Here is a 24,815-nt window from a genome sequence, read left to right as displayed (position 1 = left end):
ACATCGCTAGGTGAGGCTGGTAATGTCTGTTCAGCAGGTGAGGCTGAGCTCGCATGGTTGAGCTGTATCCTCTCATTTTCTGGTGTCAAAATGCTTGTCTTTGAAGCTTTGCCAATACATTGTCCTCATTTTGGGGATGTAATATACTGTCAATGAAAAGCAACTAGAGAAAGCAGGCAGACTGAGATTAACTATATAATTATTCCTAGTCAAGATGTTCAGTTGATGCAGCGAACAAAAGGTCTAATTGAAAGAGCTAGTTGCTGAAGTCAGTTTGACCAGTTGATAACTCTTGAAATATTGGAGAGGTACTGAAGGGAATTTCATAACAATCAACTTTCTTGGATGAAGTTGTTAAAGAAACAGATGATACATTTTGGGATGTATTTTTTTAATGTTATGAAGCAGGATTAGAGCCACTGTACAGATTTCTACAGCGTTGTGTGATGTGGTAGTTCAGACAGAAGTGGCATTGCTCGTACATGTGTTGTAACCTGCTGTATATGAGGAACGAAGTACTTCACTGTAACTTGTGACATCTATGTAAAAATAAATATTCTGATATTTAACATATATATTTTAGGATAATGTTATGCTCTTAAATGATCCTTTAAAGCAGGTGAGTTTTCATCCATTTTGGTTTTAAATTACTCCCAGGGAGAAAAGAACTCTCTATTTATGTACTTGTATTAAATTAGCTGTGGAGCAAAGCGTTACTTTACCTGCAAGCCTTGTATATACTGCCATCTAATTCTTAGGTCTGAAAAAATTGACATCTTTGGCTTTTTTCCAGGACTTATAATATCTCTTCAGCTTCTTCGTGGCGACATGGAGCAGGTTCGAAGGGAAAACCCTATGATCTTTAACAGAGGCGTTTCTGTTACCAGGAAGCTGGGTTTTCCTGATGTTATAATGCCAGGTAAATGGAACAGCTCTAATCTTAATATATTGGTAATTTTTTTTGTCATACTCTCCCAGATGAACAGCACTGGGATGGGTGCTAGGTTTGAAGAAGATCGGTAATAGAAGATTAGCCTTATCAGTAAATGTCAGTTGCCGATTCACAGGGACATGCTAAGTCATTTTAATCAGCGAACATTGCAGAAGGTGTTAAATTCACATGTATAGAAGGTTATCTGGAAAAATTGCTTTGCTATTCTCCCTACCTCCCCTGCCAATTATGGATGCTAGGCATAGAGATGTTTATTTTAAAATGCATGAAGTTCCTTCTTCACAATAATCCAAAGCCTGCTAAAAGTTTCCAGCTTGCCACCTTGATTTTTGGAGTGAATATGATCCTTTTGTAATGGTTGACAATACACGAGGCTGCAAATCTGGTCTGATTTTCCAGCTGGCCTTACAAAGCCCCTAGTCTGTGCAACAGCTGTCTTGGCTGAAGCATTGTTCTACTTCGTTTGCTCCTTACTTCTGGAGCAGCAGCTTGAGATGCTTCTTGTTTTGGCACAAGTTGAGGTAGCCCTACCATGGCCAATAGTTCATTTAGGGAGAGAAACAGAACCTAGCCAGTCATGCAATCAATAGATATAAAACCTGGCATTACACTGTCTTGATTTTTACCATGTAGTAAGAAATGGGCTTACTAATGATACTGCATGTGTAGCATTTGAAACACTACCTCATGGCAGTGCATTACAACCAAGACAAGGGATGACTTTGCAGATATGGGGAATTTTATGAAAGCATAATGGGAAAAGTATCAGATTTTATTACTCGAAAGACTGCAGTGACACATCAGTATCAAAAGTAGTTTTTGTAGCCTCATTATAGAGGCTTTTCAGAAAGCACAATAAAAAAAAGGAAATGGGAAGAATTTCTAGACACTAAAGTAAGAAGAGTTTAGAACAGGATGTGTTTTATTTACTAACAACTTGAAAATAATAGTAATAGAGCAGCAGAGGATATGGGCTATAAAGCCAATTGTAAATTTTGGATTTTAGTGACTTTATAGCAGCTCCAGTCTTTACCCAAAGCAATCACATAGAGGAAAGATTAAATATTGCATGTTGGTATGCTGCAAGGTGGACGGCTGTAATTGAGATTACAGCTGGATTTGTCAGCTAGAATAGCTAGATTCCAGATAGAAAAGTCAACATCAAAAAATAACATTTACATACCCATATAAGGGAATCGATTCTTCTGCTTTATCCCCCTTTTCTATATACAGAGTTGTCCCTTGGATGCTTCAGATCACTACATCTTAACAAGCTTAAGGAATAGCTTTATGGCCTCGGTTTTCTTCTTAATTGTTTTTTGATTTTCTGGGCCCTAGCCTCTTTCTGCAAGCTGGCATCCTCCCTGTACTTCTGCTGTTTAGATGCAAAGCTGTATGCATTTGTGTTTGGGGGAAAAAAAGGGCTTACATTTGTGTTGTAAAGGTCTTTAAACACCAGGTGAGAAAAGAAAGACAGCCCTGGAAGTGTGAGGAGACTTTAGCTGCAGTGATAAGTTAGAGCAGTTCATTCTAATTATCCTTGTTTTAAATAAAAATGTTTGACAGTATTCAAGTGACAGCAGATATTTGTCTGTTTACTTCTAAAACAATAGATCAAACTGGGTTTTCAGTTAGCCTAATGTCCAGGATAGAACATTTGGGTAGATTAAGTTTCCTTCCCAGTGGATTAGCTAAACTACATGAACAAGGAATGTCTATTAGTTTACTTTGTGCTTATGTTGTTACAGCCAGAGTCAAACATTCTTTCTTAGCAATACTAATATTGTCTAGAATATATTTCATTTGGAGGGAGAGGGGGGAACTCCAAACAAAGAATCAAACAGAGAAACCTATGAAAACTCCAACCAACTAGAAAACCAGCTCTGTCATGCATGTTAGCAGTTCTTAACTATGTCTGCTGCTTTAATTGTCTTTGTCAAACTACCTTTTCCTTGCTTTGCTTCAGAACTGTTTCTTTCTCATTAAAGCCAGGTTTTCCTCTTTCAGAAAAGAGCACAGAAAGTTCATGACTTGTATTTGCAAGCGGATGCAGATTTTTCAAGGCAGTGTGATTTTAAAATGTTTTTAATGAATAAATTAATAAAGGCTACATCCCCTAGTATTGGTAAAATATGCAGTGATCATTCTGCTGAACCAAGAAATCTATTTTTAGATAAGTAAATAGCTCTAGCATTTCAAATTACTCTCCCTGGTCACAGGTTTTAACATTTTCGTTTTCTTTTCTAATAGGAAATCTTTTCACACGTACACATCTTAACCATAAAAATTCTGAAGCAATGTCTTACCACAACGGTTTTTCTATACCATTTTGTTCTCTGAACTGTAGAGTTAATTCCTGTATCGAACCCTCTTTTTCCCTCGCTCAGATATAAGCAACATAAGTGGTAGCTGGTCATCATTAAGAAACAAAGTGAAGCCGTTCTTCATGTGCTTATATCTTGCATGGTTATGCAGAACAAGCTTATTATCCTACAAAATAACCATGCCTGTCTTCATTTCTAAAGATTAAATGTCCTTTGTTTCCTACTGTGTGGTGATCTGAGACAAGCATCATAAAGACTTTGCTTATGTTTTTTTGGTCCAAATTGGAAGGGATTCAGTCAAATCAGCCTCATGAAGAGGTGTGGTGGGTTTTTGTTTATTTCTGGTTTGGGTTTTTGCTTCTCTAAATTGCTGCTGGGTTTAACACCGTCCATCTGATCCTGACAATTTTACCTTTCCCCAGAGATAAAGGCAGTGAGGCATTTGCTGCTTGCCTTTTGGATTGCAACTTTATTTGTATACAGAACTTGCTGATCAGAAATCTATTGCATAGTCATGGCGTTTGTCAGTTCCCCAAAGGACATCCCTTCCCTTCCCCATGTGCTGATAAGTATTCTGTCTTTTACTTTGATCCTCTGATGAAAAGTGCATGCTTCATCTTCTACTTGTGAGTGATGTTTCTTTCTCTTTTTTTCTCTCTCCTTGTCTTAATTTCCTGGCTTTTCTCCCTATCCTTTCCCTTTATTCTCTCCTCTTTCTTTCTGATGCAGAGATGAAGATAGTTGGGTGTAAGTTTCTGCTTTTCTGTGTAATGTCTGCTTATTGCTTGCTTTTTCCCATTTTCACATTTTCATGGAATGCTGGGATTGGTAAAGACAACAAATCATGACATCATAGGGGAACTTTGGTAACAGAGAGGTGTAGACTTTGTCTTATCAGTCTCTCTTCACACCACAGTGTTTCTGACAAATTTAGTAGCTATGACAGATGAATAAGTGGCAAAAGTGAGAAACATCTCAGCATCTGTTCTGTCAGTGAGCACAAAGTCATGGTGAAAATACATTAAAAAATGGATGTGGCAAAATCCATTAGCTGTTCTGAAAATATTCTCAGCAAGAGTCAACAAGACTAAAAGATATAGTTAAGTAATAATTATCCCCAAAAAGTGTTTACAAGGAGAAAAAAAATATTTGTGTCATAAATAAACTTGTGGAAAGTTGGAGGAGATAAGAAAAATTGTGTTAAAAATCAACTTCTTACTGCTGAAAGAAAACTATTTAACTGCATTTAAAAGGAGTATTGTATAAGTTCTTTTCTATACATAACAGTTGAACAATGTATAACAAATGATCTAGTATTAGGTTTTTTCTTTTCCTTGAAACAATTGACTGTTCTGCCCACTGAAAGCTAGAGGAACACCATACTTGCATAGTGTTGTCTTTATAGAAAAAAAGAAGTTAATTTACTTTATCCTAGAGGTGGTAGATAAAAGCTCTGTTTCCCCTTGCTGCTGTATTGCAGTAATGTTAATAGTTGTGTACTATAACTGTTTCAAGAATATAAGATTTAAAATTAGTGACTGGTGAAGGGACAGAGAAATAAGCTGCTGAAACAGGTATGATGTGATTCCCAGAGACTGTCTGACCATACCAGACTTCTTAACTTTAACAGACAAGCAGTAATACCACGAGCAATAAAGCAAAGAATTACAGCAGAGTCAAAGGTGACAAGGGAAGATCATGCAGTGTGAGGCCTGGCACTCTCAGTCTTTTGAGATGTGCAAGTCCATAATGGTCAGCTGGGAGGAGTGTTTGAGACCCATCCCATATTGTGCACTTCTCCAGTTTTTCCCTTTAGTCCATTTGTTTTGAAAACATAACATGACTATCACAAAACTGATTGTGGGCCTTGTGCTGTTTTACCTCCTCTGTGTGGAAATTACTGCACTTCAGAAGTAGTTGCATGTTTTCGTTTGGAGAACGTTGCAACTTAAAGTAACGGTGTAGTATGTTGTTTGAGATTTGAATCCAATTCCTGGCACCTGGCTTTTGTTCAGTGGCCTCCAAAGGTACTGCAGAGAAGAGCTGTCCATCCAGGGAATGTCTGGTTTAATATGGTACTCCTGGCCAGAAATAATAGTCTATCTACAGAGCTTTCATTACTTGTTGGACTGAATTTCCTATGGAGTCAAACCCTCACTGGTTTAAATTGCAGTCACTTTGCTGAAGTCAGTGGGATAATGCTGATTTACCCCAGTTGTGGGCATATTCATTTATATAGAGGACATAAATGTATGGGTTTGAGTTTTATTTCCCATCCACACTCTGGGGAGATTGGCACTCTTCAATAAATGCCAGTATTTCCAAAGTGATGCTCAACCTAACAATGTTAGAGTTGAATAGGCAGGATATCACAGTGTTGAGTCCTAAGTAAATAGGACCATCTCAACAATTTAACAAGTACAGACATAAATACTGAATTTGTTTGGGAGATTGAGGTTTTGTGTCCTTGGCTACTTAAATTGCAGGAGACTAAACTTTCAGTTTTAAAAATTCAATCAGGTTTCTCTGAATAAATACAGTCATTTTCCTAAGTCTCTTGAAGCTAGAGCTGCACATCCTGAATGTTCTGAGCTGCCACTTCTCCCCAGGTTACAGAGATATTTTATGTGTGCTTTTTGCAGGTTCACAAAGTCACAGAACATTGGCCTCTTAGAAAACAAATTGGGTAGAATTAAGGTTTCAGGTATTTGTTTCTCTCTCCTGTAGAAACTTATGTGGCTTGTGTAGTGGGATTTTTTGACACAGTATTCACCTGTAAAAAGAGGGACCATTCCTTTTCTGGGTGTACAAAATATTTTAGTTTCCTTGAATAAAAAGTGTAAGATAAAAAGCAGATAGTTTCTGTAAATTGTTACTACTTTGTAGTTCTAGTAACTGGTTCATCTTGTAGTGGAAAACTCACCTTATCCAGCTAAATCCACTTATTCTAATAGTTGTTAGACAATAATTGGCCATTGGACTGCTTAATGTTACTAAATCTTGAAAATGATAAGTATTTGGAAGTTTTCCAGTACATTTCTTTGTGTTGTAAACACAAAATGGACACAGAGCTCATGCAGCTTTTTCCATCACTCCTCGTTTTCCCCAGTAGCATTAAAATAGTTTCAGGTGGTATAAGAACAGATTTCATTTCAATATAACAACCCCCCCCCCCCCAAGCTATCATTTATGATTTATAACTTTAACAATTGTATTTTTAACATAAGGCTTTTTAAATAGGTTAAAAAAATACTGTCAGTCAAGACAGTTCATAAAGAGTGAACCTAAGTAACTGCATATGTAAGAAGTGCATGTATTTTACACCAAGAAGCAGATTGCATTTGTTTTTAAATTGAGAACAACTGCAGAGAGGTGGGCTTTAAGTCAAATACCATTCTGAAAACTCTCATTAGGTTTTCAGTTCATCCTTAGCAGCCATATAACACAGTGAGACCTCAGCTTAAAATGTCACCTGCAGGTTTTAGTCTATAAATACCTTTGGCCCACTAGCCTTCTGACACTTTTTTATTCCTGTAATAATGATAGGAGGCCATGACTAACCCAGTTTTATAATCTGCATTCCTCTGTTTGAGAAGATGTGAGGCCCAAGAGATACAAATTGGAGAGCCACACTCTTTTTCTCTCAAAATGCAAGAGCTGCTGTCAGTTCAGAGCCAGTACGATTCGTATTGTACTTTGCCACGCAGAGGGCACGAATTGTCTAGTTTGTTAAACAAGTTCACAGAATGGTGGGGGGTTGGAAGGGACCTTTAGATATCATCTAGTCCAAACTCCCTGCCAAAACAGGTCCACCTACATGAGGTCACACAGGAACACATCCAGGCTGGTTTTGAAGACCTCCAGAGAAGGAGCCTCCACACCCTCCCTGGGCAGCCTGGGCCAGGGCTCCCTCACCCTTGCAGGAGAGCAGTTTTTCCTTGTGTTTAGGTGGAACCTTTTATGTTCCAGCCTTTGTCCATTACTCCTTGTCCTGTCACTGGAGACAACAGAAAAAAATGGCACCCCATCCTCTTGACAAACACCTTTTAAATACTTGTAAGTGTTAATGAGATCCCCCTGTCAGTCTCTGTTTCTCCAGGCTGCACAGTCCCAGGTCCTGCAGCCTTTCTTTATTTATCTCTTTTTACAATGGAATTAAATATAGGGAAAGCTCTACCTGCCAAGATTTTTGACTTGGTGTGTAGCTGTCATTCTGTGTCAGAGCTGACAAGGGTCACTTCTTGATCATGCTGGCCACGCTGTGTTTAGTCACATGCAAGCTGCCCTACACTGTCTGTTCATGCACTTTAGTGGGGTTGTACAGCTGTTTTCTTTAGCCTGGCAGTTTGCATACTCAGAATTTGTAATGAACTGCTCTGTGTTCAGGCACGTGCTCTAGTTTCTCTGCAGCCCACTAGTGCATCTGAGCTCAAAAGCAGCAGCAACTGGAGAACACAAATGGCTTGTATGAAGACTCAGCAAGTGATGTGGGTCACTAATATGTTGGAAAAGGGAGACATTTCTTTGTAGTGAGGTTATTTTCACTGAAAGAAATGGAACTATTTCAGTTTGTAGCTTCAGCTGCTTATTTTCTGATGGGCTCCATACCTGATAGTTAATTGCATTTTGTCTTTCTGGGTACATTTAGTTTCTTGTTTTTACTATAGTTAAAGACCTTTTCTATTTTTTTTAACATTCAGTATATATTTTTACAAGAGAAGGTGCACCACTATACGTCACTAAAACACTTTTTTCCCTTCTTGTTTCATCATTTTGGTGCAAATCCACTGTTTTTTATGTTACTCTACCTCTCACCCCAAAGGCATTATTTTAATTAGTGCAGTAATATCCCTCCTGTTAAGCTTAACAGAAGACAAAATGCTATAAATAACCAAATGCTGCTTTTCATTTAGGCTGGAAAATGATTTGCTATCTGACATTGGGCTTTATATAGCTAGTCTGTCTTCCAGAAAAGAGGTCACAAGTAGGAAGCTCCAAAATGCTAATTATAGTGAGTGCAATTAATTTCTATTAAAAGTTCCAGCATACAAATTGAAACTTTTTTCCTCGTTGTGCAAACCACCAAGAAAAAAAAGGATGGAAGCTGTTGAGCACAAGTTTCAAAACAAAAGACCCTCCTTAAATTATCTTCTGTTTAGAGTTTTGTCTTACTTTGATATTCCTGTAATCGACATACAAGTGGCTGAGCTTGATTTTGAACAGCAAGAGAAATGCACAGATAATTTTCTCTGTGGTTGTAGATCGTGGAATGTTGCATTTGATTATTATTCTTTGAGGAAAAAAAACAGATCAAATATTTGAGGTCTTTCACCAGCCTCTTGCTGTCATCTTTTTCCTGTTAATGAACCATAGCATGTTCAGACCTCTGACTGTGAGGTGATTCAGGCAGTCAGCTCTGTGTGAATCCACAGTGAGAGGGAAGTTGATGGGAAAAGGAAGACATTTTGTATACATATTCCCATTTATAGAGAGTTCCTAGCAGAAAACACTGATTGTCAGGTACAAATATATATATATTCCATGCTTTAGAAGTTGTACTTATCTCCAGAAATAAATAAAAAGAAAGTAAAGCCAGGACTGAAAGCCTCTATTGTTTGTCCCTACAGTAGATTAAGGAAGAAATTCTGTGGGGTTACAGACTACAAGAGGAATTTGAAGTGCTTCTTTGACAGGCACAAAAGGATATCCCTCACTGCCTGAAAGCAAATGCTGCCTGTTTCATTGTGCTTCTGATTAATAAACAGATTCAGCTGCATCAGCTTCTCCAAGTGGAAGGAATCAGACATTCAAGAAGCCTCTGCTTGGCTGGATAACCATTCCATCACTACATTTTTTAGTTAGTTGAGGTTGCTTAACGAAATACTTGCCTTCAAAGGCTTTCAATTTCTATTGGACTTTTTTGTGTGTGTGTGTGTTTTTATACATTGTCCTTTAGTATGTTTGCCTTTCTGACAAGTAAATAAAAAGAAGTAGGAAGTGCAAACCATCATGAAATGATGACAGTAACTAAATCTTACAGAAAAACTAGGTGGTACCTGCTGTCCTGTCGGTGGCTGCTTTAGAATTGACTGCATTGGTTTTGAAAGCAGAGTTTCCCAAATCAGATTCTTTAAAGAAAAAGAAAAAAAAGTGAGCTAGAATCTGTGAAATTCAGGCTAACAAGATGCTGAGAGGGATGGTAGCATTTCTATTTCTGAATATAGTCACTTGCTCTGAAAGCTCTTGAAAATGAGGTAGTGAGAAACTGGCAAGTCTCCATACTGCCCGCTCTCTCCTATCTGTGCATATGGATACCAGAGGCTAGCCAGAAAGCCAGCAAAAAAAATGCTTATAATTCCTTCCTAATCTATCTGAACTGAATTGCAACCAGGTTTCCAAAAAGGCTGCTTTCATCTTGTTGTTACGATAAAAAGAAGTGAGGAAGACACAGAAAATACTTGAAGAGCTCACTGAACGTAATTTTCTGCTGTTCATCACTAACATTCTACATTCATGTTTTCCTTAAAATGTATTGGAAATAGGAAGTCTGGTGATAATGATGTTTTATTAGGCTTAGCCTGATACTTCCAAATCAGCTACCTAGGCAAAGTAGTAGGAGGAGTTTTTTTTCCCTTCTCCATTTACAGAATAAAAGCAGGTATTGACTCCGAGTTCCCATTTAATAAAAGCATTACTAACAATGGTCTGATTTTTATGCACTGATATTAAAATATTCATCTCTATTAACAATTAACTTGCTGCTTGGAATGATTTGGGCATCAGCCATAGTCTTGCAGAACACAGAAAATGATTTGCAGGGGCACTGAGTCTTCCATGATGAGTTTCAAGCGTGTGACTCCACTCTTTCACTGTAGGTGACATACGCAACGACTTATACCTGACATTAGAAAAGGGAGACTTTGAAAGAGGTGGGAAAAGTGTGCAGAAGAACATTGAAGTCACCATGTATGTGCTCTATGCAGATGGAGAAATCTTGAAGGTAAGTGCTGCTTTCCTTTTTGAGCTTCAGGTGCCACCTGCTTTTGCTCCAGATGTGACTCTGGGTTTGTTTTCCCTGTGCATGGGAAGTGCTAAACTAAAACTAGTTCTTACCTTTTCTTTTTGTTTGCTAAGTTTTAAACTATATGTTATGATGAAGGAAATGGTTGATTATACATCTGAAAGAATTTGGAACACTTATCTGAGAATAAGGGACTTGGAGAACTGAAGCCTGTGTAATTTCAAAATGTGATGTCAGGGGCTATACTGAAAAGAAAATGCAGAGTGACTGTAATCAGAAAGAACTGAAGAGTATGTGACAAATGTCTAAAATGAAATAATGTGTGTTGTGCAACAAAATGAAATGTGATTACAAGAGAGGCTTTTAAATCTGAATTGTTGGAGTTATGGTGCTGAATGCAGTTTTGGAAAACAAATTCAAGTAGCCTTATTTCCAAGATCTTGGCTTTCACCCTGGGATGGCTCCAGTCCAGGTGTGGATGGTGGTGTTTAAGGTTTTGCTTTCTTCCTCTGTTCTTGCTTTTAGTGTTATTAAAGAGAACGTAGATAAGTCAGCTTTGTGTGGGGTGGGAGGATAGAGAAGTCAATGGAAAATGTTTCAACATGAACATCCATCAGAAATGCAGAAATGGCTGCATTAAAATGTATTAATTGTAGCTTCCCTCTGCCTTTTTTGTTGTTGTTTATTTGGCTCCACTGCAATAAAATGGCATTTGTAGCCATTATTATGGAAGAGTCTAAACATCAAAGTGGTTGTGTACCAAGCTATTTCCACAGTCTGGCTTTTTAATTTGAAAGAGAACTTTTCCTTTCTTGCTACAATTGCTTGTGATTTTATTAACAGGAAAGTTCATCTCTTGGTAGGAACTGGTTTGTGCTCATAGCTGTTGCAGGAACATCACAATCCTTTTCAGTTTAATTGCATTAGCATACCTTTCAAATTAAGTGACACATTTTTAATCATCACTTTATTTCCCAGCAGTCTGCCCAAGACCAATGTAGGTCTTTACCCTCCAAACTGCAGTATCAGCGTATTCAAATACTCACGTACATAGTGATAGCTAAGTATACTGTAACTGTGGTAAACTCAGTCTGAAAGCCATATAATTTCTAGACATTATCAGTCTTAACTTCCGTGATTTTGGTTGGAATGGTCAATCACAGTTGTCTCTTGCCTGTTGTTACGAGTGTGCCAGTACTTCAGAGCTTTATGTGGGATAGTGGAACAGACGTGGTACAAAGCATAGTAAAAGGTGATCAATCCAATTAGAAGAAAATCAGATGTCCTAAAAGAGAGACTTTACCCCAAAAGGATCTTCTGTGGTTTTTAAATTTAAACCACATACTTAAAATAAAATCTTTATACCACTTTTTATGTTACTGCTCTTCTGTATAATTGAAGTCGAAGCCATGAAGGTACTTCATTCACATCAGGGAGATGTTGGGTTCATAATGTCTAAGATCCACTGTATTTCAAACATACAGACAGTAGAATTTCTCTACATAGGAAATACTCAGAAGTATAAGCTATCATATCTGCTGAGAAGTAAAAGGGCCACCAAGGACAACAGAAATTGAACTCTCTTTCCCTTCAATTTCAGCTCCTACTCACTGCTTGGGTACATTTGTGTTCTCTCTTAACTGCAGAATAGAACTAGAAAAATAATATAAAACTGAGTGTATATAGAGGTGCAGTTCAAAAGTGCTGAATGGCAATTTGCAAGAATAATCTCATGCATGTAAGGAAACAGAAGCAGTTACTTAGAATTGGGTTTGCGAACTAATCATTTCTCCTCTTTTTTTGTTGCTGCCAATTTCTATGTGATTCAAAAATTCTGCAAAATCATCTGCCAGAGTGAAAGCAAATGAGACAGCCATCTAGAATTACTTCTAACTGAATGGATTCTCTTACCATTCAGTGGTAACATCCTTGTCCTTGCAGAAGACAGTTATCCCTATTAGGTGTGTTTGAGTGCCCTATATCTATAGAAATGCCCTGAAAATGATGAGGATTCATCTCTTTAAACTGTAGATTTACAGTTTGTCTCAACTTTTAGAATGCAGATTTTTGTTGTAAAATACAGGCAAAGTTTGTGCTCAAAACCTTTCTGTGCTTCAGGTGAAAAGTCCTGACAACAACAAGCTCCATCAGTTCTAACCATGCTGCCCGTGCAGTGGGTTTGGGGAATACTAAGTGTCATCCAGCTGAACACAGACCTCTTAGTCCAGGCTGTTTCAGTATGCCACTAAATGGATACTGGTTTACCTTTTATGTTAAAAAATTAATTTTAAACCCCAAGTGGTTTATTTTTTGCGGCAGCCATCTGGTTTATGTAATCTTTGGCATGGACAACTTAGAGCCATGTGGAGGGAGCTTGTTTCACCCAAAGACAGAACACAGTTTTGTTCCTAGGTGAAGCAGCTGTAAAGAGACTGCTAGGTCAGGGCTTCCATCTCAAACATGCAGCATAATCTGAAAAAAAAAGTATTGGAGAATGTGAGAAGATGTGCATTGACTAGGGCTTGGTGCAGTACTGCTGAAGAGAATTGCTTTGTTTGGGTTCCCTGTCCCCTGAATGATTCACTTGTGTGACCCAGGGTTGCCTTCACAGTCCTATGTGGCTATTTTCTTTCTTCTATTTCAGTTGTCTAATTGTTACATCAATTTAATAACTTTCAGTAGGTGATAGAGAAGCTACTAAAAACTCCCAGTTCAAGCTTACAGTAATATGAGCAGAACATTGGAAGTTCAATCATTGACCTCAAAGCACTGCAGATTTTGGCTGAAATATCCTTTACTGTTCCTGACCTGTGGCCTTTGCAAAGCCAGAGCTGCCAAAGGAGAACACATGTACTGAGGTACACAGTACTGTGGAGAAATTGTCACAAAGTTTTTATTCTGACACCAGAATAAAAGTCTCTAAACCTGTCCTGGCCAGCAGCACGTTCCAAGGCTGAAATATGCCTTTGTGAAGACTTGAGCAGAACCATGTGCTGCAGTAATGAGAATATTCTGCCTATCTCAAATCCCTGTTGCTGTTGAGTGTATCTTGGTCCAAAAATAGTCCTGCTGAAAGCAGTGAAGTTATTCCCAGAATGCAGTGCTGAGCATTGCCTTTTCAAAGGGGCCTTACTCAATTGTTGGTGTCTTTTGTTGCAGCCAGGAAAAGAAAAAAGCTTGACACATTTCTCACTGATTCTCTTTTCCAGTAGCAGCAACACCTTATTAATTGCAGGGCACACCTTAAAGGATAAGATTATTACCTGATATATTTCCCAGTTTAGCTTCCCTTTCTTGCCTCTGCCCTCCAATGCAACTGTCTGTGTCATACACCTCTCTGCCCTCTATTGCACCTACATATCCAGGTCTCGTGGTAAGTGCAGAGATGAGTATCATGTTTATACTTTGCAAAGCACAAAATGAAACAACCCCTTCCTCCTCAGACTATAGATCTTACTATAGATACAGAGAAACTAAGTTAACCAGAAGGAAGGACTCTTCACCTATTCATTTGAGGTTGATAGCATGAAAGAACACTCAAAGACTGACCATTGGTCTGTAAGGCAGGTCGTTTGCCAATTTAAGGTAATTTCTACCTTACAGCAGAAACACAAATACTATTTTGCTTTCTCCTAAGAACCTAATGCAGAGTGAGATTTTGGAATCACTATGTTGAAGCCCAACAAGTTACTCTTATGAGACAAAATATCACTGGGATATTGCAGGCATTCTGGTTTTTAGCACTGCCAGCACTACTCTCACTCAAACCTGTTAATATCTGCAACAGTTAATTCTTGTTGCCCTGGTAAAAAACCCTCACCTTTATGCCAGGATTATGGCATGTACCATATGGTTACTAAGGCCTGAGAGGACTGAGTTTTGTGAGTGTATGCTGCAGTCTCTCTGGTTGGATTAGAGCCTTTGAAATCAATCTCTGTTCAGGAAGGCTGCTCTTGAAATCATTTCAGAGAACTTTTTCTTCTGGGATTGCTTTATGGATTCTTAACCTTCTCAAAGCCAGAGGAATATTCTCACAGGCCTAAACAACATGATCTGGTTAATGGGATGTACTTGTCTTGATATTCCCTTGATGACAGATGAAAAAAACAGCATTGTGGGTATTCTCTTGGGATGGGATTTAGCGATGGTTTGGGGAAATGACCCATAGTTCTTGTCATGATACTATTCCATGTGGTATGTTCTTACATCAGAATTTCTCTCGTGTCATCCTGGGTCTGCATAGCTGCTGCTTCTTCCTAGGTTCATTATCCTTACAGATGCCAAAAGTGAAGAGTCTCTTAAGCTGTCTCTTTTTTTTCTGGTTGGTTTTATGAGTTCTTCTGTATCTTTTTGTACCTTTTGGTTCACTTTTTAAGTGCTGGTTCCAGAACATGAGTTAGTGCTTATATAAAAAAAGGTGCTTCCTACTCCATGTCTTCATTACAAAGACCCTTTTGACTCTTATTTCAGGACTTTAGTATTTCTCTCAACTTCCCTCTCTGATATTTTGACTAAAGATTTCTACATCTCTTAAATAATACCAATTCATGTTTTTCTTTGTCTGTATTTTGGGAATACATAGATTGTTCCAGATTTCTGAGCTCTTCATATCTAAAAGCAGAACTTTAGATCTCATCATATTTTCAGATGATGCTTACTTAAGAGAAATTCTTTGCTTACCACTAAAGAACTAACTTGGCATGAATTTGCTGTGGTACTCAGTGAGGCCGGATGGTTGTCGTTTCAGAAGACCAACGTTTTTAAGATCTTGGAAAGTTCAGACATCACTTCTGAACTGATACACTGAAGGAGAAATGTGATTAAATGATGTTTTCAGCAAAGTCTAATTTTACAAGTGATGGTCTTACTAGGTCCTTTTTGGGGACTCTTTATGTATTTGGCCATCTGTGTTTATTGTATGTATTCCGTGCTCAATAGAAAACATAGCTAAAATAATGAGATAAATAATGACTTGAGATACTAGAATTCATCCAGAATCTTAGGTCTCCTAACTCATCCTTTGACCCAAAACACAGTTTAAAGACCTGTTCAAAAATTTCCAATTTCATTCTGTCTGAGTTTCTGCTTCTGACTCTTCTTTCATGTCTACAGGAAGCTATGAATTATATAAAGGTTATCAGTGCGTAATAAAATGACTCATCTGTAGTGATGCGATGTCTTTTAATCTTCAATTGTTTTCTTCTGTTCCAGGACTGCATCAGCCTGGGCTCAGGAGAGCCAAGCAGGAGTGCCTACCACTCTTTTGTCCTTTACCACAATAACAGCCCTCGATGGGGGGAAATCATCAAGTTGCCCATCCCTATAGACAGGTTCCGTGGGTCTCACCTCCGCTTTGAGTTCAGACATTGCTCCAGTGAGTGCAAAACATAACCACGAGAAATCTAACAAACCTGAGCTGTTTCCATTGTCAGTTTATATTTGGTTGAGGCTGTACTGGGTGGGAAGCAGAAGGGAGTGCCAACCTAAAACACAGGGAAGGTGCGCTGCTAATTAGCCAGTTCCAACGTTTATTAAGCAGCACATTAAAAAGGTTGTCAACAACCAGCACAGGGCAAAATGTTTTGGAGTTGTTCTCTCCTGCTGTTCTTTGCCTGTAGAATGTTTTCTTTACAGCATGTGTATTTTGTATTTTACTATCTTGAGCATGTTTGTGTTTGTTTCAAGGCTTTTTGATCATTTGCATAGAACTAGACGTTGGATTTTGTGTTGTTCCTTACGTTCCTTGCATGCTTTTTGTTGAGCATTCAGAGATGTCAGTGAATAACCTTGTGGTATACATGGACAGACAGAATATGTACAAATGTAATCCCTTGTTTCTATCTCTTGCTGTAGCTAAAGACAAGGGAGAGAAGAAGCTCTTTGGTTTTGCATTTACTCCACTGATGCGAGATGATGGCACTACCTTGTCAGATGATATCCACGAGCTTTATGTTTATAAGGTACCAGTTCTTCTCTGCAGACTTTTCTCCTACTCACTTGCCTTTCAGTTTAAATAAGTAACAGTCATTACATTCTCTTTTCCCCTCCCCCATTAAAATCATGAGAGTAACAGATAAGTAGCACTTGCAAGATGTTATAAATTCAAGTCCCGTGGCTAAGTGTGAATCCAGCCCTCTCTTCTGGTTACAGTTTGCCTTTTCCCTTCAGATAATGGTGATTTCTCTTCTGTTAATCCTATCCATTCTGAATTAAAATATACTATTATTGATGGGCACTCAGCAGCTTTACCAGCCTGTAGCATGACTATACTGTTGTGCTGTACTTCAAATGCATCATATTACAATGCTACAGCTTGGCAACTCTGTGGCAAGGGCTTTGGGGAGGTCTTTTGGGGTTTTTTCCCTTCCCACTGATTTATTTTGTTTTATTTCTTCATTATGATTTTCAGACAGCAGCACTATGTCATGCAATTGGGAGATCCTACTAAGTCCTAGAGAGTCAGTGGTTAGGAGACATGCTTTCTAGAGCTGGTCTGTTTTGTGTGTGTACAGACCCCAGAGTAAGCACAGCTGTTGCCTAGGAGGGTGTTTGTGATCAAAAAGATCAAATGAAAGTACCACCAGAGATCTGCTGTCAGGGTGTGAGTATGTAGAATGAGGTAGAGAGGGTACACTTCTATTTCTTGTCCTGTCCCTGCAGTGTGATGAGAACAGCACCTTTAACAATCACGCGCTGTACCTGGGGCTGCCGTGCTGCAAAGAGGACTACAATGGCTGCCCCAACATCCCTTCCAGCCTCATTTTCCAGCGCAGCACTAAAGAGACCTTCTCAGTCTCTACACAGCTTTCTTCTACCAAGCTCACCCAGAACGGTAAGTAACTGATCCTTCCAAATTGCCCAAGGCAACAGGGATTATGAAAGGGAGAGACAAAGTGGGTATGCTCGTGCACTCTCCATTTTACTGAAATACTCCTCTGTTGTAATTTCAGTACATGTATGCTTTTCTTATTAACTAACACTACTGAAGTGGGCAGAAACCACTTGATATTGAGGAAATAAGGCTATTGGCAGAGAAATTAGACATTACTGTAAGTGCAAAGAGGGTAACAGTTAAAGCAAAGGTAATTTTCATTAAATGATTGAAGAACAAAAAAAGTCAATGTTAGCAGTTCTACACAATCCCAAGTTTGTTTTGTTTGGCTTTTACAGAATTATTAAGTAGAGAAAAAATTGTGATGGCAATATCCCTGAAGCCTGGAAAGACAAAAGTGTGTTGTCCACAGTGCATTGTCAAGTCACACAGGAAAAAATGTAGCCTTGACTCTAAAAAGCACTTGGCCAGTCCTCCATTCATTTCTTTGTTTGTAGTATTGGCCTTACTCCATATTTGCCATCTTGTTTTCCTTTACTTATTTTCTTTTCCCAAGAATTGTGAGCTGCAACAAGAGCAGAAGTGTGATGTAGTGAATCTCTGGTGGGTCTGGGGTTGCCGTCCTTCCCTCTGCAAATGAATTCTAGCTCTTTCTCTCACTGTTCCACAGTGGATTTGCTTGCTCTACTGAAATGGAAAGCTTACCCAGATCGTGTGATGGATATTCTGGGAAGACTGAGACATGTCAGCGGCGAGGAGATTGTTAAGGTACTCCATGAAGTGACAGCCTTTGGATGGACCTGTGGTAGCATATGAATTCAGACCTTCAATGCGCTTCTGATTCGCTCCGTGGATTCTCATGAGTGTTATCAGTTGGGATTTTATTTTGACACAGAAACAGGGAGACACACTCCAAAAATTAATGGATAGTCTTTTGGATCGAAACAGAGCTAATCCTTAGTAAAATTCCCTCACCCACATGTGCTGCAGTATCAGGTCCTCAGCACCACTTGTTCCACGCTGCAGGCTCGCTCCTGTGAGCCCCGCTGCTTGCTGATGTAGGCATAGCTACTGGCAGTGGTGTGAACTTCTCTCTTCCAATAGTAGTTCTAAAGGACATTTTAAGTGTGATTGGTCATTCCTAGAGTGAAGAAAACAGAACTGACTCAGAAAACTTAGCACTTTCAAACAGCTGGTAGAGTTGATGTGTGTTTCTATTTTGCAAATATACTCCAAATGTCTGTGTAGAATCACAGAATGGTGGGGGTTGGAAGGGACCTTTACAGATCATCCAGTCCAACCCCCTGCAGAAGCAGGTCCACCTAGATCAGGTCGCATAGGAGCATGTCCAGACAGGTCTTGAAGACCTGCAAAGAAGGAGACTCTACACCCATTCTGGGCAGCCTGTGCCAGTGTAGAGGAGAAGGAAGTGTGAAACCTTGAATTTTGCTCAATGGCCAGTGAACCATCCTGCGAAGCCACTTTCCTGTCTCAGCACTGTGAAGGGGAGCTGTTGCCCAGAGCATCATTTGCTCTTAGGAGTGTCTGCCCTGTCAGTGATCTGATACTTTCATTATGATTTCAACCACTGTTGCTCTACATACCAGTCTTTTCTGTGGCCTGAACTTTCTTAGGTCAAAGGAACTTTAAAATGTGTTTCAGTACTTGTGGTCTCAGCAAAAAAAAGTGTCTAATAGATGTCCCTCTGATAATTTTAGCTGTGCTGAGAACTCTCTCTAGAATTTATCTCTGTAAATCTAGAAGTAAAGGGAGATCATTTCTAACAGCAACCACCAAAGAAGAGAAACCAGAGAAATCCTATCACTGAATTAGTAGTTCATGGTCTCACTTCAGTCTAACTCATTTGAGTGTTGCCATATCTTGAGTATGAATATTCATGTTAACATCTTAACAGTAACAGAAGAGGACAGTACCCTGTTTGTATTGGAATTCTTCAAGAATGCTTTCTTTACAGGGCAATAGAAGTATCTGGTTTTTATAGAGGAAAGCGTAAAAAGGTATGGGTAAATTATTTCAAGGGGAGAAGTAATTGATTACCTCCCTAAATCAGCCAACATTTGGTATTGGGATATGAAGAACAGAGTGCAGTAATTCAGAAAGAAAGAATTTTTATGCTTTCAGGGACTCCATAAATTGTTTCTTGTTTTCCACATCAGAAATTTAATTAGAATAGATTAAAAAAATCATGAGGGAATGTGCAGTTGGCCTGATAGTCAGCATTCTTCTTCACAATCATCCTTTCTGAGGACTGTGCTTTCAGGAAAGAAAACCACTGAATTGTCAGTATTCGGTAAGCTGGCAGTATGTAACCTGACCCAATTAATGCTTGTTATAAAAGCTTCACTTTCTGTCATGTAACAAAAATTTTCAGTATAAAACATAGTTTAGAGCACCAGTTAATATGCTTCCAGGTCTTAAATTTAACAATGAACAGTATCAGGTACACTCTCATGATATGAGAATGAAAGTAAGTTGTCTTGCTGCTGTGGTTAGACAGCACCTTTAGGCCACAGTGAAAGGAACACTCAGTTAACGTTAACAAATCAGACATGTAGCACATGTTTCTTGTTGGTTGTTTTTCTGTCATTTTTATTTAGACACATTCCTTGCAAAGGGAAAAATTCTTAGTAAAAACAAGTGGAAGTGCATCACATCATATGGGTGAACCTGAAGTGGTTTGTCCTTGGCAAGTGAAATAACTAAAGCATTATTTAATTAAATGCTAAATTTGAAATTCTTTGTTTTTTCCTGTCATTTCAGTTCCTACAAGATATTCTCGACACGTTGTTTGTAGTTTTGGATGACAACACAGAAAAATACGGTCTGCTGGTCTTTCAGTCTTTGGTAAGCTGCTGAATTGTGACTTCTCTTTAGCACGTGGTCAGTGAGTTTTCACTTCCTTGTTATTCTGTTGCTAGTGTTTTACTTCCATGAAACATGAAATACTCTGCTGGATGAACCTTCTGTTTTCTGTGTTAGTCTTGGGTGAGGAGGGCAGGAGAGCCTCAACAAATCCAAGGGCTGCAACGTGTGCTGTCTCTTGGGAGAAGCACACAGTAACACCTAATAACACAGCTACTGATTGGTTAAAGACTATTCATTGTTCCTCAGCTTTTGTAATTTGTTCATAGGAACCTCAGCACAACGTGCAGTTTCCTTTAGTATGGGTTCACTGTTTCATCTCCCACAGGTGTTCATCATAAATCTGCTGCGTGACAGCAAGTATTTCCATTTTCGCCCGGTGATGGACACGTACATTCAGAAGCACTTTGCAGGAGCACTGGCTTACAAGTAGGTTTTGTTTATCTGTCACTTCAAGAGATGAGATTAGCAAGTTTTGGAACCATGTCACCATCAGAATCATAACCTTCATGTTAGCAGCAGTTTTCAGAACTAGAACTACTCAGGTGAAAGCTTTCTCTGTAGATACAGCAATAAAGCTGTTCATTGTCACCTGTGGCTAAAAATGAGCAGACTCTGGAATTTTTCTTGCCCTTCTGACCTGGCAAATCTTCCTTTCTTTCTTTTCCTTCAATGGAAGAGGCCCTGTCACTCAGCAACAACTCATTTACCAGTCTGTACTGATGAGCTACCAAGAGCATACACATTCATTCTTTTAGGATGTTGGGATATAGGCATGTGTGAGAGCTTAGAGAGTTATTTGTCATTTCCTCTTCTAAAGCAGACAAGTATTCACATAAGATGATGTTCTGTTTGGTTACAGGACATGTATCATTTCAGTAGGTTTTCACTGACATTTATTTTCTAGTATTTTTGAGCTTTGCATCAGATGATAAGACAGTAACAGTTATCATTCAAGATGTTGGTTTTCCTTTCTTCTAGACCATTTCTTTTGTATGCTTGAGCATATTCTGTCTTTGGCCTTAAGAAACTATTAAAACCAGCTTATAATTGGTTTTGATTGTTTCAAGCCATTCACATTTTAGTGTAATTAAATTAAAATTAAAAAATACTCTTTCAACTGCAGGTAAAAACTGTAGAAACTCTACAATGCTCAAAGGCATAGTTGTGTTCAGAGGGTAAAAAATGTGCTTTGTTACCTCTTTCAGGGAAAACAAATGATTTTTCGTAGTCCAATGTCTGAAACAAAACATGGTTTTTAATACAACTCTTTAAAAGTTAGTCCAAGTGCTATTTGGTACTTAGATAAATAGACATATGTATTGTCTTTGTGGTCTTAGCTTGTAAAAACTTTGAGGAGGAGCTGGAATTTCTTGGGGAAAAAAAATAGTGTGTTTTGGTCTTAGTACTATATTGCATGTCTTTGTCAGAGCTCTCTCTTTAAGAACATCTTTTTGATGTTCTCTTAGTGTTCCTCACAGTACAAGTCAATAACAGTGAAGAAAATACTTTCTGGTTTTGAAACTTAAATAAACATAGATATGATGTGACCTCAGTGGCTGGGACAGCTACAGCTGACCACTGAAAGGGAGGGAAATGGGACTGGTTCTCTCTAAACCCAAAGTGTTTGCTGCCTAACTGATTTTAAAATAGCACTGCAAGTTCCTCTTCCTTTCCCTGTTTGTTACCTCAGGGAACTGATCCGCTGTTTGAAGTGGTACATGGACCGTTCAGCTGAGCTCGTGCGCCAGGACCACATCCAGGAGGCAATGAGGGTACGTGTTGCAGAGAAGCATTTGTCTGGCTCTTCCATCTATGGCTACCAGAGGGCTGGGGAAGCTGTCAGTAAAATCAAGGGGAACCTGGCACTGACTTATCTCTTTAACTGTTGATTCCTTTTTTCAATAGTTTGTCAAAATGTTTAGTTTTAAGCAGAGCCTCTCCTGTGCAGAAAAACAAAGGGAGTAATTATGTCTCTATAAGTCCTTTTGAAGCCCTATGGGAAGCTCAAGTGGGAGTGTGTGTGCACTGGCCATTTATGTATGTGGTCTGTCCACATGCCTTGCACTGCAGGAAGCAGTTATTTTAAGTGTACTAGGCACAGGTACTGTGGAATTAAGATGTACTTCTCCTTTCTTGCTGTGGTACAGCTTCCTTGTACCAGTTCTGGAGTATTTTAAGGAGCAGGTAAATGAGCCTTCAATGGGATGGAAATTCTAATAACTGTCATTGCACGGGGCCTGAATCCCAGTTCCATGGTGAGAGTGGGGTGTTGCAGAAAGGCACAGATGTATAACAGACTGTGAGACAAAGGGAATATTTGTGCTGCTACTACTGAGAAATCAGAGAGTAAAGTGTTGGTTTTACCATGTGTAATTATAAAACAGATAGTGTGTCAAGGAACTAAATACAAGGTGCCAAATCTGGCAAGATGATGTTTTTCCTTTGAGTGCATGTCCTTCTTCAACTGAGCAGACTTATGGTCAAACATTTGAGTCATGACTATTTCAGAACTTGTAGCAGTGACAGGGATGAGCATTTCTTTTTCACCTTTTCTTGTCAGTACAAATAAGTGTCTCACTGGTGAAGTGCACACACACACATAAATACACGACCCTTTTAGTTTCTGGCAACCATTTGGGAAGTCAGAGGTTGTTCCTTGTAAACGTGTTTATGCTTGTGGTTTGTCATACACTTCAGACTTGACTGTGGCTTTTTCTTCCTTCTTGTGATAGTTTTGTATCTTGTCTTGCCTCCTTGGGTCTAGTTTAGTCAGTGTTTTTGAGGAAATACTTTTCATTTTTTGAGCATCCCTCTTCCATGAGAGTGGTACAGCATCACCATCAACTGCCTTTCAAAATCTCTTCTTAAGGTCTTATCTTGATACTTACAAGGGCATTAGGCCCATCTTTAATGTCTTTTGTAGATATTTACATACTTGGAAACATCTTCTTTAGAATACTTTTCCACTACAGATTCTGCTTATTCAGAAATAATTCCCTTATTTGGTGACTTACATTTTCTACAATCTCGCTGATGTAATATTAATTGTTCAGCACTGGTCAGCCTGTTTGTGAGACTTGCTCCTTCTTTTATTGCTGATGCCATAAACTTTGCTCTAAGTCTTTTATCTGCTATCAAAACACTCAGATTGGCACCTTCACTTAAACCTTTTCACTTTTTCCTTAAAACTGTAACACATTGACAGGAAGAATTTTGCTAACTGCTCCTGGCTAATAAAGTGGATATCCAGAGACTACTGAAAATGGCTTTTGTTCACTTTATGTAGGACAGAGAAAGAGATTCAGCCCTTCAGAGCTTATCCTCTGTACGTACACTCTGCTTAGTGTGAGGTTGTCCATTCTGCATACTCCACGTTCTTTCCTACAGTAATCTTTGGGTTTCTTGAGTTAGGAAGTTAATCTGAGCTTTTTCTTAAAGTAGCTCTAGACAAGATTGGTGATTCTGCTCAGAGTCTGAACATTATAGTTTGCCTGTTGTTTGAGTTAAACAGCCTCTTCACCTCTACAGCAGATCAGTCCATATATGCAGCTGTACTGTCTCCAAAACTGTCCACTGGACTTAAGAATGTGCTACAGCAACACCATCAAGTGTTGTCTGAGCGTAATTCCTGAGGGCTCAGGTGACACTAGTGTCTCTGAAGCATAACTTTATCCATTAGACCTCCAGAATAACCACAGAAATGTATCCACTTTTCACCTGTGTTATCATAGAGGCTTCTAGCTGATACTGCTTTTGACATAGTGGTCTTATGGGTTTAATTCTCCTGGGACTTTGCAGCCATCCACCAGATAATGTGTGGGAGCTGTTCCTGTGTTGACAGAGAGAACATGCATATGGGCAGTCACTTGAAGGAAAAAGGAAGGTTACTCATTGGTCAGTGGAGGTTCTTTGAGGTGCCTTATCTGTGTGCACATTTCTTACTCCTTTTCTTTCTAGGGATTGTTGGAGAGGAAATAAGGTTGTGATGCTGTTTGTCCATGTAAGTTTTGCATGTGATATACCACGAGTCTTTAGGTTGCTGGTCACAGGGGAATAGTGTGTGCTCACCTGTTCTGAGAACATGCAGACAGACCCAAGAAACTTCCCTTAATTGGATACTGACTTTTTACATCATGCCAAACATTACAGAAGGCTTGGATTTTATTTCAGTGCACTGATGTGTCTTTAAGCACATACATGCATCATATCTGTGATTTTTATAAGCAGCAAGAGTCAGTGTTAGTTCAAGTGCTGATATGTGCTGACCAGACTTGGTTTGTGTTTTTACCATCTCAGCCCTGTGTCTGCAAACACACGGAGCTCTTCAGTTAACTGCTTTTGGGGGTTCGTTCTAGGCAACAGTTGAGGTTGTCTGTGCTGAGGATCTGGGGTGTCTGAGAGTTTGCCATCTTACTTTGAACACAGGGTTACAGAATTTCATACAGAAATCCTCTGATTCATTGCAAAACATAATCTTCACATTGAAGTTACAAGCTTTCAGCTTAGAATTGTGATGATCTGTACTAAACCTATAAAACAGCTTGTTGGAGCACTTGACTTGCTGTATTTGGTGTTAGCAGCAGAAATGGTAATTTGAAAGAGCCAGCTCATGTGAACCAAGTGACCCTTGTCTGGAAACTGTCCAGAAATACAAAGTGTTATTTCCTGAAGAAGTTCTTTGGTGTAAGGAAGCTTCACTGGGAGATGTTTTAGTACAGGAGTATAAGTGATGTACTGCTAAGTTATCAAAGCTGCCATCATTCCTGGAAAAAAAAAGAGATTGGTAAGTACCAGTGGCAC

General features: G+C 39.0%; 1 protein-coding gene across 6 annotated transcripts in view; it reads left to right on the top strand.

The window, feature by feature from the left end:
• Positions 1-24,815, top strand: part of DOCK3 (dedicator of cytokinesis 3) — a 199,864-nt gene that overhangs the window by 115,355 nt on the left and 59,694 nt on the right. For all 6 annotated transcript variants that reach the window (XR_009819784.1, XM_062008169.1, XM_062008167.1 and 3 more), the window contains exons 14-22: positions 794-919; positions 10,152-10,276; positions 15,509-15,671; positions 16,151-16,257; positions 16,958-17,129; positions 17,800-17,897; positions 19,911-19,994; positions 20,341-20,441; positions 21,706-21,787. Coding sequence is in view for 5 of the 6 variants with exons in the window: in XM_062008169.1 (XP_061864153.1) it covers positions 794-919; positions 10,152-10,276; positions 15,509-15,671; positions 16,151-16,257; positions 16,958-17,129; positions 17,800-17,897; positions 19,911-19,994; positions 20,341-20,441; positions 21,706-21,787 (1,058 nt within the window). In the remaining variant the exon portion in view is untranslated. The remainder of the gene's footprint in view (positions 1-793; positions 920-10,151; positions 10,277-15,508; positions 15,672-16,150; positions 16,258-16,957; positions 17,130-17,799; positions 17,898-19,910; positions 19,995-20,340; positions 20,442-21,705; positions 21,788-24,815) is intronic.

This window comes from Colius striatus, chromosome 15, assembly GCF_028858725.1.
Source record: "Colius striatus isolate bColStr4 chromosome 15, bColStr4.1.hap1, whole genome shotgun sequence".
Taxonomy (NCBI): Eukaryota; Metazoa; Chordata; class Aves; order Coliiformes; family Coliidae; genus Colius; species Colius striatus.
This window is presented reverse-complemented; position numbering and strand designations above follow the sequence as displayed.